Source organism: Oncorhynchus mykiss, chromosome 12 (genome assembly GCF_013265735.2).
Source record: "Oncorhynchus mykiss isolate Arlee chromosome 12, USDA_OmykA_1.1, whole genome shotgun sequence".
Classification (NCBI taxonomy): domain Eukaryota; kingdom Metazoa; phylum Chordata; class Actinopteri; order Salmoniformes; family Salmonidae; genus Oncorhynchus; species Oncorhynchus mykiss.
In genome coordinates, this window is record NC_048576.1 from 78,352,468 (window position 1) to 78,368,772 (window position 16,305).

Genomic DNA, 16,305 nt, shown 5'->3' on the forward strand with positions numbered 1-16,305 from the left:
TCTATTTACCCGGAGGACTTTTCTTGAGCTGATCACAAGGAGTGTGATTCCTCTGAACTGGTCCATCATGCCTCTCCTCCTGAGAGGAGCAGGGCTTCGTAGCGTAGCAGTGAGTCAAAGACCTAATTAGGACTCCCCTGCCACCCCTGTCTCCTCTCTGTTAATGCAATTCACCCTTCCTGCTCTACTGTGAAGAGAGGAGCGAGTATCAACCTGCATTATCAACCTCTTTTGGTCTGCTGCTTATTTTTGGTTCTTCCCATCCCTGGCTGTCCCCATTCCCCAGAAAACCTCCTCAGGGGATGGGGATTGGGCAGGGGGTGTGAGTAGACAGCTGCTCTCCTCCCTGACTGGCTTCACTGTGGCACATTCTACTGGAGCCCTTTCTCCTTACACAGAAGTAGTGTGGAGTTATGGCTGAATCTCCAGTATTAGGCTAATCTCAGTGTTTCAGAACATGTCAATCGCAACCAGTAATGGGGTTGTCTGAATTGTTCGCTAACCCTCCACTGCTGTTGATGGTAGCCAAAATGCCCCTTGCTTATCTGTTTCAGGGAGCATGTTGCACAATCTTTAGATTATCGTGTAGACAGACCCGACTGCCATTGTAATAATGGGTAGTCCATTCCAACAATGAGCAGTTGGTAAAGCTGGCATTGACCAGAGCTGAGCCCTAATTCCATACAACAGCTGGCCACTGTACAGTGCCAGATTTAGTCCTTTTTTAATTCTAGACATGAAGAAATTCCAATCCAACAGACAAGAATTGAAATTTGGATTAACCTCATCTCTGCTCTCTACATATGCGTCACTAGAAGTCCTGTTTGAGACCCTTTCATATTTTACTTTCCCCGGTGCCTTGGTTTATGAAGTGGTACTTAAAAAGCCCTAGTGATTTCATGATGTAATGTATTGGTCCATTCACCTCAGTTGAGTTTGAGCTGACTAGGGGAATGCGGCTGTGGGGTGGCGGGGCGGCTCCCCATGTGGTAATGGCCCTTAGCATTGTGTTAATTACAGGATTGTTGGAGTGCTTCATTAGCGGCAGGGTAAGCTTCTCTTTCTGGTGCATATCAGCACTCCTCCTCAGAGCGAGTGTCTGCTCCCTTGCTGTGGGGAAGGAGGGTCAGTGTGCTCTTGACCTTCCCCAGTCTGTTGGACTCGATGCACAGTCGCCAACGTGTCAACATACCAGGCCTTCCAATGGGTGCAGTCCATGTACGCCAAACTATTTGCTTTGTCACGTTACTTTCACAGATTTTGAATACAGTTACTGTCTCTCGTGCGCTCATACACTACACACATGCAGCATTGTCAGATGATGAACAGAGGCCTTGTTTGCGGTTTTATGTCATGATCCTAATTGATACGATTCAATTGTCCGTGTGTGTTGAGGACAGGGTAAACTGATAAAGATAACCCTAGTTTTTCTGTTCCCGTCTCTCAAAAAGCTGAACAATGGTTGAATGTGAGTAGACAAGTGAATGAACCAGCCGTTGCTTAATCGCTGGATGGATGAACATGTGGGTTTTTATCTCCATTTTAAAAAAATTGTAAATGCACGACAGAAGTCCATTATCAGAAACAACAGGCCTGGGAGGCCCATAGTTGGAACGCGCTTTATCTACTGGCCTCAGTTAATTTCACACTCCAGCATAATCCGCAGTCTTGATTCATAGAAATGGTCTCTGGATTGAGTCCACAGTACAGACGCGTGGCTATCAGTCACCTCCCCTCCTCCTCCTCCTCTCATGCTAGGCTACACCAGGTAACCAGCTGGGTCTGTAAGCTATGCTAACGTCAGAAGAAGACCCGCTCCACATGTTTATGTTAGCTACTCATCTGTGTTGGGTTGTCATTGAAGTCTGCTTTGGGGATGGTAGTCAGTCAGACCAAGGGGTGCATATAGTTCATCATTGTGCGTCTCAGGCTTGGCCACCAGGGTTTTAGCAGGGGTCTGAGAAAGCGGTGTGTGTGAGGGGGAGCCGCTCTGCTCAGTGGCAGCTGTGGAGGAGATTATCCCCTGGACCTTAGCCTCGCTAATAGAAACTCCTGAATCTATTGTGTTTCAGTCAGATTAAAAAATAAAATAAACATCTTTAGAGGGAGGGAATGCAGAGCACCCACAGAATTGCATTTACATAATGCTGCACATAAAGATAGAGCAACGCACAGTCACAATTCTGGTGTTGCCTTGTCTGAAAGAAACTGCCTACAAAGCAAATGTTTTAATCTTTTTCACTTCAGCCGCAGCTCTTTCAGCATATATATTTTTTAAAAGTGTCATCAGACCGTTTGCACGAGACCTCGAGTTGAATTTGATGTGAGATAATTGTCCTTCATAGGCATTGTCAGTTAAGAGATACAGTAACAAAACTGGTTAAGCAGACTAAGCCAAGCGAGGTAAACAAGCCAACTAGGTTTACGGCTTTACCGTTTTAAAGGAACTGCCTTGTGGTTTCATGTTATCATGGAACTACTTATGGAAGATTGACTTTTTTCAGCCTTTAAAAGCAACTTGGTCATAATCTGAGTAAACAGTCCTCTTCAAGCCCCAGGGAGAAGTGTAATCTCTTTACGCAAGCTGAGCAAACCTCTGCAACTGGTAGCTAACAACATAATGTGATAAAGAGAGAGTTTGCAATTTATTTATTTTTTATTTCACCTTTATTTAACCAGGTAGTCAAATTGAGAACAAGTTCTCATTTACAATTGTGACCTGGCCAAGATAAAGCAAAGCAGTTCGACACATGGAACAACACAGAGTTACACATGGAGTAAAACAAACATACAGTCAATAATACAGTAGAAAAGTAAGTCTATATACGATGTGAGCAAATGAGGTGAGAAAAGGGAGGTAAAGGCAAAAAAAGGCCATGGTGGCGAAGTAAATACAATATAGCAAGTAAAACACTGGAATGGTAGATTTGCAGTGGAAGAATGTGCAAAGTCGAAATAAAAATAATGGGGTGCAAAGGAGCTAAATAAATACATTAGGGGAAGAGGTAGTTGTTTGGGGTAAATTATAGCTGGGCTATGTACAGGTGCAGTAATCTGTGAGCTGCTCTGACAGCTGGTGCTTAAAGCTAGTGAGGGAGATAAGTGTTTCCAGTTTCAGAGATTTTTGTAGTTCGTTCCAGTCATTGGCAGTAGAGAACTGGAAGGCGAGGCGGCCAAAGGAAGAATTGGTTTTGGGGGTGACCAGAGAGATATACCTGCTGGAGCGTGTGCTACAGGTGGGTGCTACTATGGTGATCAGCGAGCTAAGGGGGGACTTTACCTAGCAGGGTCTTGTAGATGACCTGGAGCCAGTGGGTTTGGCGACGAGTATGAAGCGAGGGCCAGCCAACGAGAGCGTACAGGTTGCAGTGGTGGGTAGTATATGGGGCTTTGGTGACAAAACGGATGGCACTGTGATAGACTGCATCCAATTTATTGAGTAGGGTATTTTGTAAATGATATCGCCGAAGTCGAGGATCGGTAGGATGGTCAGTTTTACGAGGGTATGTTTGGCAGCATGAGTGAAGGATGCTTTGTTGCGAAATAGGAAGCCAATTCTAGATGTAACTTTGGATTGGAGATGTTTGATATGGGTCTGGAAGGAGAGTTTACAGTCTAACCAGACACCTAGGTATTTGTAGTTGTCCACATATTCTAAGTCAGAACCGTCCAGAGTAGTGATGCTGGACGGGCGGGCTGGTGCAGGCAGCGATCAGTTGAAGAGCATGCATTTAGTTTTACTTGTATTTAAGAGCAGTTGAAGGCCACGGAAGGAGAGTTGTATGCCATTGAAGCTTGTCTGGGGGGTCCAAAGAAGGGCCAGAAGTATACAGAATGGTGTCGTCTGCGTAGAGGTGGATCAGAGACTCACCAGCAGCAAGAGTGACCTCATTGATGTATACAGAGAAGAGAGTCGGTCCAAGAATTGAACCCTGTGGCACCCCCATAAAGACTGCCAGAGGCCCGGACAACAGGCCCTCCGATTTGACACATTGAACTCTATCAGAGAAGTAGTTGGTGAACCAGGCGAGGCAATCATTTGAGAAACAAAGGCTATCGAGTCTGCCGATGAGGATGTGGTGATTGACAGAGTCGAAAACCTTGGTTTCAATGAATACGGCTGAATATGTGAGTCACTGATAAATATCTAACCAGATGATGTCACAGGCTCCCTGAGTGCGCCTGGGTTTATGGGTGAGGGCGTTGAGGCAGGCAGACACCTGTGGGTTGGATGGAGCCCCAGGGTCCTCTGCATTGCAGGGTGGACACAAACTGAGTCACACTCCATCAACCTCTCACTCTCTCTCATATCTTATCTCTCATGTCATCCTTTCACCCGCTCCCCTCCTCTCCACTGTGCTGTAGTTGAGAGATGACATTAATCTGTCCCCTACCCCATTAGCAGCTGGCCCTGAGCTCATCACCATGAGCGCCTGCAGACCAACAGTATTGTTTCTTTTCGATGGAGGTTAAGATATCGTTTAGGACTTTGACCAGCTCTGAAACCAGATTGCATAGCGGAGAAGGTATGGTGGGATTCGAAATGGTCGGTAATCTGTTTGTTGACTTGACTTTTGAAGACCTTAGAAAGGCAGGGTAGGATAGATATTGGTCTGTAGTAGTTTGGGTCAAGAGTGCCCCCCCCCCCCCCCTTTGAAGAGGGGGATGACCGCAGCTGCTTTCCAATCTTTGGGAATCTCAGACGTCACAAAAGAGAGGTTGAACAGGCTAGTAATAGGGGTTGCAACAATTTTGGCAGATAATCTGGACCCTTTCTTTCTAAAATTATCTGGCCTGGCTGATTTGTAGGGGTCCAGATTTTGCAGCTCTTTCAGAACATCACCCTGACTGGATTTGGGAGAAGGAGAAATGGGGAAGGCTTGGGCGAGTTGCTGTGCGGGGTACAGTGCAGTTGGCCGGGGTAGGGGTAGCCAGGTGGAAGGCATGGCCAGCCGTAGAAAAATGCTTATTGAAATTCTCAATTATAGTGGATTTATCGGTGGTGACAGTGTTTCCTATCCTCAGTGCAGTGGGCTGCTGGGAGGAGGTGTTCTTATTCTCCAGTGTCCCAGAACTTTTTTGAGTTTGTGTTGCAGGAAGCAAATTTCTGCTTGAAAATGCTAGCCTTGGCTTTTCTAACTGCTTGTGTATTGGTTTCTAACTTCCCTGAAAAGTTGCATATCACTGAGGCTGTTCGATGCTAATGCAGAATGTCACAGGATGTTTTTGTGTTGGTTAAGGGCAGTCAGGTCTGGAGAGAACCAAGGGCTATATCTGTTCCTGGTTCTAAATTTCTTGAATGGGGCATGCTTATTTAAGATGGTGAGGAAGGCATTGAAAAAAAAAAACGGGCGTCCTCTACTGACGGGATGAGGTCAATATCCTTCCAGGATACCTGGGCCAGGTCGACTAGAAAGGCCTGCTCGCCGAAGTGTTTCAGGGAGCGTTTGACAGTGATGAGTGGAGGTCGCTTGACCACTGACCCATTACGGATGCAGGCAATGAGGCAGTGATTGCTGAGATCTTGGTTGAAAACAGCAGAGGTGTATTTAGAGGGAAAGTTGGTTAGGATGATATCTATGATGGTGCCCGAGTTTACGGCTTTGGGGTGGAACCTGGAAGGTTCATTGATCATTTGTGTGAGATTGAGGGCATCATGCTTAGATTGTAGGATGGCTGGGGTGTTAAGCATGTTCCAGTTTAGGTCACCTAGCAGCATGAGTTCTGAAGATAGATGGGGGGAAATCAGTTCACATATGGTGTCCAGAGCACAGCTGGGGGGTAGAGGGTGGTCTATAAGCAGGCGGCAACTGTGAGAGACTTGTTTTTAGAGAGTTGGATTTTTAAAAGTAGAAGTTCTAATTGTTTGGGTACAGAACTGGATAGTAGAACAGAACTCTGCAGGCTATCTCTGCAGTAGATTGCAACACCAACCCCGTTAGCTGTTCTATCTTGTCTGAAAATGTTGTGGTTAGGAATGGAGATTTCAGAGTTTTTGGTGGTCTTCCTAAGCCAGGATTCAGACACGGCTAGGACATCTGGGTTGGCAGAGTGTGCTAAAGCAGTGAATAAAACAAACTTAGGGAGGAGACTTCTAATGTGAACATGCATGAAACCAAGGCTATTACTGTTACAGAAGTCATCAAAAGAGAGCGCCTGGGGAATAGGAGTGGAGCTAGGCACTGCAGGGCCTGGATTCACCTCTACGTCACCAGAGGAACAGAGGAGGAGTAGGATAAGGGTACAGCTAAAAGCTATGAGAATTGGTCGTCTAGGACGTCCGGAACAGAGAGTAAAAGGAGGTTTCTGGGGGCGATAAAATAGCTTCAAGGTATAATGTCCAGACAAAGGTATGGTAGGATGTGAATACAGTGGAGGTAAACCTAGGCATGGAGTGATGATGAGAGAGATATTGTCTCTAGAAACATCATTGAAACCACGTGATGTCATCGCATGTGTGGGTGGTGGAACTGAGAGGTTGGATAAGGTATAATGAGCAGGGCTAGAGGCGCTACAGTGAAATAAGCCAATTAACACTAATCAGAACAGCAATGGACAATGCATATTGACATTAAGGGGCATGCTTAGCCGAGTGATCATAAGGGTCCAGTGAGTAGTGAGGGTGGTTGGGGTCACGGCGATTCAGACATCTAGCCGGGCCATCGGTAGCAAGCTGGCAGAGGATGGAGGTCTGTTTTTAACCACCTCTTGCGTTTCGGTCAGTAGATTAGTGGGGTTCTGTGTGGTAGAGGGGACCAATCCAATTGGCAAAATAGATATAGTTATAGTGACCCAAGAAAATTGTCCGATAGACCTAGCGATAAGACAGCTAACGATTAGCAGACCGCAGATGGACGTTCAGGTAACGTCGCGACGGAGGGGCCAGTTGAATAACTCCCTCGGGCAGATAACGTCGGAAGTCCAGTCGTGAAGGCCCAGTGGGGCTCCGCGTCGGCAGTAAAACGGGTCCGGATAGGTGATTGTAGCCCAGGAGTGGCTGATGGAACTCTTCAGCTGGCTAGCGCCGGAATGATTGATGTTTGCTCCGGGACCGACGTAAGTAATAGTCACTCGGATAGCAGCTAGCTAGCTGCAAGATCCAAGTGTAAATGTCCAGAGCTTGCGGTAGAAATCCAGGGATATGGAGAGAAATAGGTCCGATATGCTCTGGTGTGAGTCGCGTTGTACAAAACTGCCGATAGCTTTTTGAGCTAAAGGATAGCGGATGACCACCAACCGTGGTTAGCTGAACACTAACGTTAGCCAGTAAACTTCTGTTGTGGATTTCAGATTTGAGGTGAATAATACTTTTTTTTAAATTAAAAATAAATTGGTGAGGCAGGAGTGTTTTGAAGTTGAGATTTTTTAGGAAAAAAATATATAAAAGCTATGTGAAGAAAATATGTAAATATATACACTGCTCAAAAGAATAAAGGGAACACTAAAATAACACATCCTAGATCTGAATGAATTAAATATTCTTATTAAATACTTTTTTCTTTACATAGTTGAATGTGCTGACAACAAAATCACACAAAAATAGAAATAGAAATCAAATTTATCAACCCATGGAGGTCTGGATTTGCAGTCACTCAAAATTAAAGTGGAAAACCACACTACAGGCTGATCCAACTTTGATGTAATGTCCTTAAAACAAGTCAAAATGAGGCTCAGTAGTGTGTGTGGCCTCCACGTGCCTGTATGACCTCCCTACAACGCCTGGGCATGCTCCTGATGAGGTGGCGGATTGTCTCCTGAGGGATCTCCTCCCAGACCTGGACTAAAGCATCCGCCAACTCCTGGACAGTCTGTGGTGGATGGAGCGAGACATTATGTGCTCAATTGGATTCAGGTCTGGGGAACGGGCGGGCCAGTCCATAGCATCAATGCCTTCCTCTTGCAGGAACTACTGACACACTCCAGCCACATGAGGTCTAGCATTGTCTTGCAGTAGGATGAACCCAGGGCCAACCGCACCAGCATATGGTCTCACAAGGGGTCTGAGGATCTCATCTCGGTACCTAATAGCAGTCAGGCTACCTCTGGCGAGCACATGAAGGGCTGTGCTGCCCCCCCAAAGAAATGCCACCCCACACCATGACTGACCCACCGCCAAACTGGTCATGCTGGAGGATGTTGCAGGCAGCAGAACGTTCTCCACGGCATTTCCAGACTCTGTCACGTCTGTCACATGTGCTCAGTGTGAACCTGCTTTCATCTGTGAAGAGCACAGGGCGCCAGTGGCGAATTTGCCAATCTTGGTGTTCTCTGGCAAATGCCAAACGTCCTGCACGGTGTTGGGCTGTAAGCACAACCCCCACCTGTGGACGTTGGGCCCTCATACCACCCTCATGGAGTCTGTTTCTGACCGTTTGAGCAGACACATGCACATTTGTGGCCTGCTGGAGGTCATTTTGCATGGCTCTGGCAGTGCTCCTCCTGCTCCTCTTTGCACAAAAGCGGAGGTAGCGGTCCTGCTGCTGGGTTGTTGCCCTCGTACGGCCTCCTCCACGTCTCCTGATGTACTGGCCTGTCTCCTGGTAGCGCCTCCATGCTCTGGACACTACGCTGACAGACACAGAAAACCTTCTTGCCACAGCTCGCATTGATGTGCCATCCTGGATGAGCTGCACTACCTGAGCCACTTGTGTGGGTTGTAGACTCCGTCTCATGCTACCACTAGAGTGAAAGCACCGCCAGCATTCAAAAGTGACCAAAACATCAGCCAGGAAGCATAGGAACTGAGAAGGGGTCTGTGGTCACCACCTGCAGAACCACTCCTTTATTGGGGGTGTCTTGCTAATTGCCTATAATTTCCACATGTTGTATATTCCATTTGCGCTACAGCATGTGAAATGTATTGTCAATCAGTGTTGCTTCCTAAGTGGACAGTTTGATTTCACAGAAGTGTGATTGACTTGGAGTTACATTGTGTTGTTTAAGTGTTCCCTTTATTTTTTTGAGCAGTGTGTGTGTATATATATATACAGTGCCTTGCGAAAGTATTCGGCCCCCTTGAACTTTGCGACCTTTTGCCACATTTCAGGCTTCAAACATAAAGATATAAAACTGTATTTTTTTGTGAAGAATCAACAAGTGGGACACAATCATGAAGTGGAACGACATTTATTGGATATTTTAAACTTTTTTAACAAATCAAAAACTGAAAAATTGGGCGTGCAAAATTACAAAACGAGGACAAAGGACGTCTGACTGCTATGCCTTCATGGGTCATAAATTGGTTGCCACTATAAAAATGTCTTCTTGGTCTCAAGTCAACCTTTAAACACAGATGGGTATGTTGGTAGAATACCGATATCACAGGGTTTTCATTGTGAATGGGAAAATATTGGTAAAATAAGTTATTTTTGTTTTGCTTTGTTCTGGTGAATGTACAAAGTTTGCATTTTGTCTTTTATATTTGGTTAATTATTCATGGGAACCTGAATTCAATTACATTTTATGACTGTACCTTGAGCTGACATTTATTCTGGGCCTTTCCCCAGGAATATTCCAGCAAGGAAGCAGCCCTGTTTAGTTTATTTATTTTCTTTAACCTTTAATTTAACCAGGTAAATCATTGAACACATTCTCTTTTACAATAATGACCTGACCAAGATAGCACAGTAACTGTGCAGCAAAGCAGACACAGCAGACATTCCACACAAAAACAGAAAAAGAAAAATACATCTTCAAATCAAAGTTTATTTGTCACGTGCGCCGAATACAACAGTGAAATGCTTACAACACAACACATCACATTTACAACACATCAGTAAAGCATAGGGGGGGACACAACTAGTAGCCACTTACTCTAAAATCAGTCCCAGGGATAGAATACCAGCTCATTTAACCTGTTAATGAAACTGGGAATGGAGATTAATTGGTTGAGTTTTATATCCTGTTGGACTTCATTCCAGTCAGTCGCAGCAGAGTGTTAATGTTTTGGAGCAGGATGTTGGAACAGACATGGAGATGTAGGAGGACATGGAGAGGAGTTTAACGAGGTAGAGGGGGGCTTTGCTAGTAAGGGTTTTGTAAATTACGATGAACCTATGAATTTGTTGTCTGCTTGTGAGGGATGGTTGGCCGAACTGCTCATAGAGGGAACAGTGTTGGGGGGCGGTAGGGGGCTCCAGTGGAAAATCTGATGACTGAGCAGTACAGAGTTCAGTTTTGAGAACAGGGTTTTTGGGGCATTGCGGTAGTGTCTCACCATAGTCCAACAGAGAGGACCCAGGACTTTGGCGCGGCGCGGCGGGTAAAGCAGGATTTGTTGCTGTACAGAAAGCCCAGTCTGGATTAGATTTTGCGGTTATTGAAATGGGTGCTGAAGTTGAGTTATTCATCAAGCCAGGTGCCCAGGTATTTGTAATGCGGTACTTGTTCAATGGAGGTGTTGTTGACAATGAGGGTGTGTTCGGCTGGAGACTGCTGGAGACTTATCCAGGTCCTCCGTTTTCTCTTCCAGATGCTCTATTTTCCTTTTAGCATATGCTATTGTTTCCATGGCGTCTGTCAATAAGTTTTCCATGGATAGGATTCGCCCCTCTGCCTCGTCCAGGCGCCCTGCGTTTATGGTTATCTTGTTGTTGATGTCAGGCAAAGCATTTTCCAGGATTGTCACCTTGCCCCCTATCGCACTGAGCGATAGAGTTAATGGCATCTAATTTAATGTTGAGTTTTGTACGTTGGGATCTCAACTCAGAAAGGATTCTTCGACAGAGTGTGGGGTTGGACCTCGGGGGGTGAACGGGTCCTCTTGCTAATGGCGCTAGCTTTTTCTGAAGCTAGCTGCTTCTTGGAGGGTTTGTCTGTCGCTAATGCTCGAGTCTGGGTAAAAATGTTACCTGTAATGTCGCCTTTTGTAACCGCCATGACGTTTTGACTAAAGCTAAAGGAGTTTAACTTGAAGTGGAGGTAAGATTAGGAATTGGAAACTACTTGTGCGGAGCTCTTAGTTCATGCGGCCATCTCGTCCAAGGGTCACGTGATCCCCCGAGGAAGGCACTTTTAAAGAATAACCAGGCATCATCTACTGACGGGATGAGGTTAATGTCATTCCAGGATACCCTGGCCAGGGCGATTAGAAAGGCCTGCTCGCAGAAGTGTTTTAGGGAATGTTTGACAGTGATGAGGGGTGGTCGTTTGGTCGCAGACCCATTACGGATGCAGGCAATGAGGCCGTGATCGCTGAGATCTTGATTGAAAACAGCTGAGGTGTATTTGGAGGGCGAGTTAGTTAGGATGATATCTATGAGGGTGCCCATGTTTACGGATTTGGGGTTGTTCATGGTAGGTTCCATGTCCCCTTTGGCAGTTCTATCTTGGCGGAAAATGTTATAGTTAGGGATGGAGATTTCAGCATTTTTGGTGGTTTTCCTAAGCCAGGATTCAGACACGGCTAAGACATCCGGGTTGGCAGAGTGTGCTAAAGCAGTGAGTAAAACAAACAAATCGTAATGGTTTGTCCTCGGGCTTTCGCCTGCTAAATAAGTTCTGTTATACTCAGACATGATTCAAACAGTTTTAGAAACTTAACCTCTTATGGCTGCATCCCTTGTTCTCAATTTCTGCCTGAAGACATACCCTAATTTAACTGCCTGTAGCTCAGCCCCAGAGGCAAGGATATGCATATTCTTGGTAACATTTGAATGGAAACATTCTGAAGTTTGTGGAAATGTTAATTGAATGTAGGAGAATATAACACAGTAGATCTGGTGGAACAAAAGAGAAAGAGCATACGTTTTCTGTTTTTTATTGTTGTAGCATCATCTTTCACATGTACTAGAATACGATGCTGGAGATAATTTTGATGGATAACACAAGAGGGCAACTGTAGGTGTGCAAAGTTTCAGACTGATAACTTCAGGAATGGGTGAGCGACATGACATTTAGCATGAAGTCACCCAGGTGTCCCACACAAGTTGCCCAAATGTACCCAAGTGGCCGAATTGGTGAAATGACCTATAACTATAATCAACAGTGCAAATAACTACACTGCTCAAAAAAATAAAGGGAACTCTTAAACAACACAATGTAACTCCAAGTCAATCACACTTCTGTGAAATCAAACGGTCCACTTAGGAAGCAACACTGATTGACAATAAATTTCACATGCTGTTGTGCAAATGGAATAGACAACAGGTGGAAATTATAGGCATTTAGCAAGACACCCCCAATAAAGGAGTGGTTCTGCAGGTGGGGACCACAGACCACTTCTCAGTTCCTATGCTTCCTGGCTGATGTTTTGGTCACTTTTGAATGCTGGCGGTGCTTTCACTCTAGTGGTAGCATGAGACGGAGTCTACAACCCAAACAAGTGGCTCAGGTAGTGCAGCTCATCCAGGATGGCACATCAATGCGAGATGTGGCAAGAAGGTTTTCTGTGTCTGTCAGCGTAGTGTCCAGAGCATGGAGGTGCTACCAGGAGACAGGCCAGTACATCAGGAGACGTGGAGGAGGCTGTAGGCAACAACCCAGCAGCAGGACCGCTACCTCCGCCTTTGTGCAAGGAGGAGCACTACCAGAGCCCTGCAAAATGACCTCCAGCAGGCCACAAATGTGCATGTGTCTGCTCAAACGGTCAGAAACAGACTCCATGAGGGTGGTATGAGGGCCCGACATCCACAGGTGGGGGTTGTGCTTACAGCCCAACACCGTGCAGGACGTTTGGCATTTGCCAGAGAACACCAAGATTGGCAAATTTGCCACTGGCGCCATGTGCTCTTCACAGATGAAAGCAGGTTCACACTGAGCACATGTGACAGACGTGACAGTCTGGAGACGCCGTAGAGAACGTTCTGCTGCCTGCAACATCCTCCAGCATGACCGGTTTGGCGGTGGGTCAGCACCTTCATGTGCTCGCCAGAGGTAGCATGACTGCCATTAGGTACCGAGATGAGATCCTCAGATCCCTTGTGAGACCATATGCTGGTGCGGTTGGCCCTGGGTTCCTCCTAATGCAAGACAATGCTAGACCTCATGTGGCTGGAGTGTGTCAGCAGTTCCTGCAAGAGGAAGGCATTGATGCTATGGACTGGCCCGCCTTTTCCCCAGACCTGAATCCAATTGAGCACATCTGGGACATCATGTCTCACTCCATCCACCAATGCCACGTTGCACCACAGACTGTCCAGGAGTTGGCAGATGCTTTAGTCCAGGTCTGGGAGGAGATCCCTCAGGAGACCATCCGCCACCTCATCAGGAGCATGCCCAGATGTTGAAGGGAGGTCATACAGGCATGTGGAGGCCACACACACTACTGAGCCTCATTTTGACTTGTTTTAAGGACATTACATCAAAGTTGGATCAGCCTGTAGTGTGGTTTTCCACTTTAATTTTGAGTGTGACTCCAAATCCAGACCTCCATCGGTTGATAAATTTGATTTCCATTGATAATTTTTGTGTGATTTTGTTCTCAGTACATTCAACTATGTAAAAGAAAAAAATATTTAATAAGAATATTTCATTCATTCAGATCTAGGATGTGTTATTTTAGTGTTCCCTTTATTTTTTTGAGCAGTGTATATACAACATCAAAAAGCAATTCTAACACACACACAAAAATAAATATAAAAAAAAAAACAGTACACCCTTTGGAAGTCCTCTACACAATATTTTGCTGCCTGTGCCATGTCCCATGTAAATCAGAGGCAAACTGAACAAGTGGTGCAGTTCGTGCGACACAGAACACAACGACGCCTCCATGCTGTGCCCTTTCGGCCCTGAGGCACAGTCATGCCTGCAGTAATGAACTGTGGCATATGAACACCACTGGAGGCAGGAGTAGAGGGGGAAGAGGTAGAGCGGGCAGCTTGGCACCAGGGGCTCCCAGTCAGAGTCGCTATCACTGTGAAAGAAAACATTTAAAAAATATATTTGTATTGTATGAGCCTTTTATCATCACATAAAGTAAACAGATATGTATTGTATAGAGCAGAGGGAACAGTCACTAAGGTGAAGTGCTGTTCCATTCAACTCCGGCCATTATTGTGGGCCTGCCCTCCCCTGAACAGCACCCAATGGCTATTTCATATGGAAGTGGAGAGGAGTAGCAGGCGCAGTGGCCATGTGTGTGTTTGCTGTTCTACTCCATTCCATTTTAATAAAAGAATGGAAAATATATATATATCTGACATGGAAAATATATATATTTGACTTGGAATATACAGTGGGGCAATAAAGTATTTAGTCAGCCACCAATTGCAAGTTCTCCCACTTAAAAAGATGAGAGAGGCCTGTAATTTTCATCATAGGTACACTTCCACTATGACAGACAAAATGAGAAAAAAAATCCAGAAAATCATATTGTAGGATTTTTTTAGTGAATTTATTTGCAAATTATGGTGGAAAATAAGTATTTGGTCACCTACAAACAAGCAAGATTTCTGGCTCTCACGGACCTGTAACTTCTTTAAGAGGCTCCTCTGTCCTCCACTCGTTACCTGTATTAATGGCACCTGTTTGAACTTGTTATCAGTATAAAAGACACCTGTCCACAACCTCAAACAGTCACACTCCAAACTCCACTATGGCCAAGACCAAAGAGCTGTCAAAGGACACCAGATTGTAGACCTGCACCAGGCTGGGAAGACTGGATCTGCAATAGGTAAGCAGCTTGGTTTGAAGAAATCAACTGTGGGAGCAATTATTAGGAAATGGAAGACATACCAGATCACTGATAATCTCCCTCGATCTGGGGCAAGATCTCACGCAAGATCTCACCCCGTTGGGTCAAAATGATCACAAGAACAGTGAGCAAAAATCCCAGAACCACATGGGGGGACCTAGTGAATGACCTGCAGAGAGCTGGGACCAAAGTAACAAAGCCTACCATCAGTAACACACTACGCCGACAGGGACTCAAATCCTGCAGTGCCAGACGTGTCCCCCTGCTTAAGCCAGTACATGTCCAGGCCCGTCTGAAGTTTGCTAGAGAGCATTTGGATGATCCAGAAAAAGATTGGGAGAATGTCATATGGTCAGATGAAACCAAAATATAACTTTTTGGTAAAAATTCAACCTGTTGTGTTTGGAGGATAAAGAATGCTGAGTTGCATCCAAAGAACACCATACCTACTGTGAAGCATGGGGGTGGAAACATCATGCTTTGGGGCTGTTTTTCTGCAAAGGGACCAGGACGACTGATCCGTGTAAAGGAAAGAATGAATGGGGCCATGTATCGTGAAATTTTGAGTAAAAACCTCCTTCCATCAGCATGACAATGATCCCAAACACACCGCCCAGGCAACGAAGGAGTGGCTTTGTAAGAAGCATTTCAAGGTCCTGGAGTGGCCTAGCCAGTCTCCAGATCTCAACCTCATAGAAAATCTTTGGAGGGAGTTGAAAGTCCGTGTTGCCCAGCAACAGCCCCAAAACATCACTGCTCTAGAGGAGATATGCATGGAGGAATGGGCCAAAATACCAGCAACAGTGTGTGAAAACCTTGTAAAGACTTACAGAAAACGTTTGACCTCTGTCATTGCCAACAAAGGGTATATAACAAAGTATTGAGATAAACTTTGGTATTGACCAAATACTTATTTTCCACCATAATTTGCAAATAAATTCATTAAATATCCTACAATGTGATTTTCTGGATTTTTTTCTCTCATTTTGTCTGTCATAGTTGAAGTGTACCTATGATGAAAATTACAGGCCTCTCTCATCTTTTTAAGTGGGAGAACCTGCACAATTGGTGGCTGACTAAATACTTTTTTGCCCCACTGTATATAGACTTATATTATTGACTGTATGTTTGTTTTACTCCACGTGTAACTCTGTATGTGTCGAACTCCTTTGCTTTATCTTGGCCAGGTCGCAATTGTAAATGAGAACTTGTTCTCAACTTGCCTACCTGGTTTAAATAAAGGTGAAATAAATATGGAGAGAAAAACAGGTTCGTTATGCTCTGGTACTAACTGGCGAGAGCTTTCCGAGCTAAAGGTTAGCTGATGACCGCTAGCAGTGGTTTGCTAACTGGTAGGTTGGTTAGGTGGCTAGCTTCAGTTGAGGGATTCCAGATACGAAGTATATAGAAATATTTGAGAAAACCCCCCAGATCCACACCACATTGGGTGAGGCGGGTTGCAGGAGAGTATTTAGAAGTTGAGGTTTAGGAAAATATTTTTAAAAGATATGTGAAATTAAAAGATGTAAAAAGATATATACAAGGGACACGACAAGACAAAGACGTCTGACTGCTACGCCATCTTGGATTTAGCAGGCTACAAGGGTAAAGTGGCCCGTGTAGCTCTTTTCACACCATCAACCACAAACATGAACCGGGACCCCTAAGGCACT

At 45.2% G+C, this 16,305-nt stretch overlaps 1 protein-coding gene across 2 annotated transcripts in view; it reads left to right on the plus strand.

Moving 5' to 3' along the window:
* LOC110538508 (growth factor receptor-bound protein 2) overlaps nt 1-16,305 on the plus strand; it is a 51,299-nt gene that overhangs the window by 19,600 nt on the left and 15,394 nt on the right. The window contains exon 1 of one of the 2 annotated variants that reach the window (XM_021625371.2): nt 10,309-10,365. The exons of the other annotated variant lie outside the window; for it this stretch is intronic. Within the exon in view, the coding sequence (XP_021481046.1) occupies nt 10,324-10,365 (42 nt within the window). The 5' untranslated portion in view covers nt 10,309-10,323. Of the gene's footprint in view, nt 1-10,308; nt 10,366-16,305 lie in introns of those variants that run through there. 2 annotated transcript variants of the gene reach the window in all.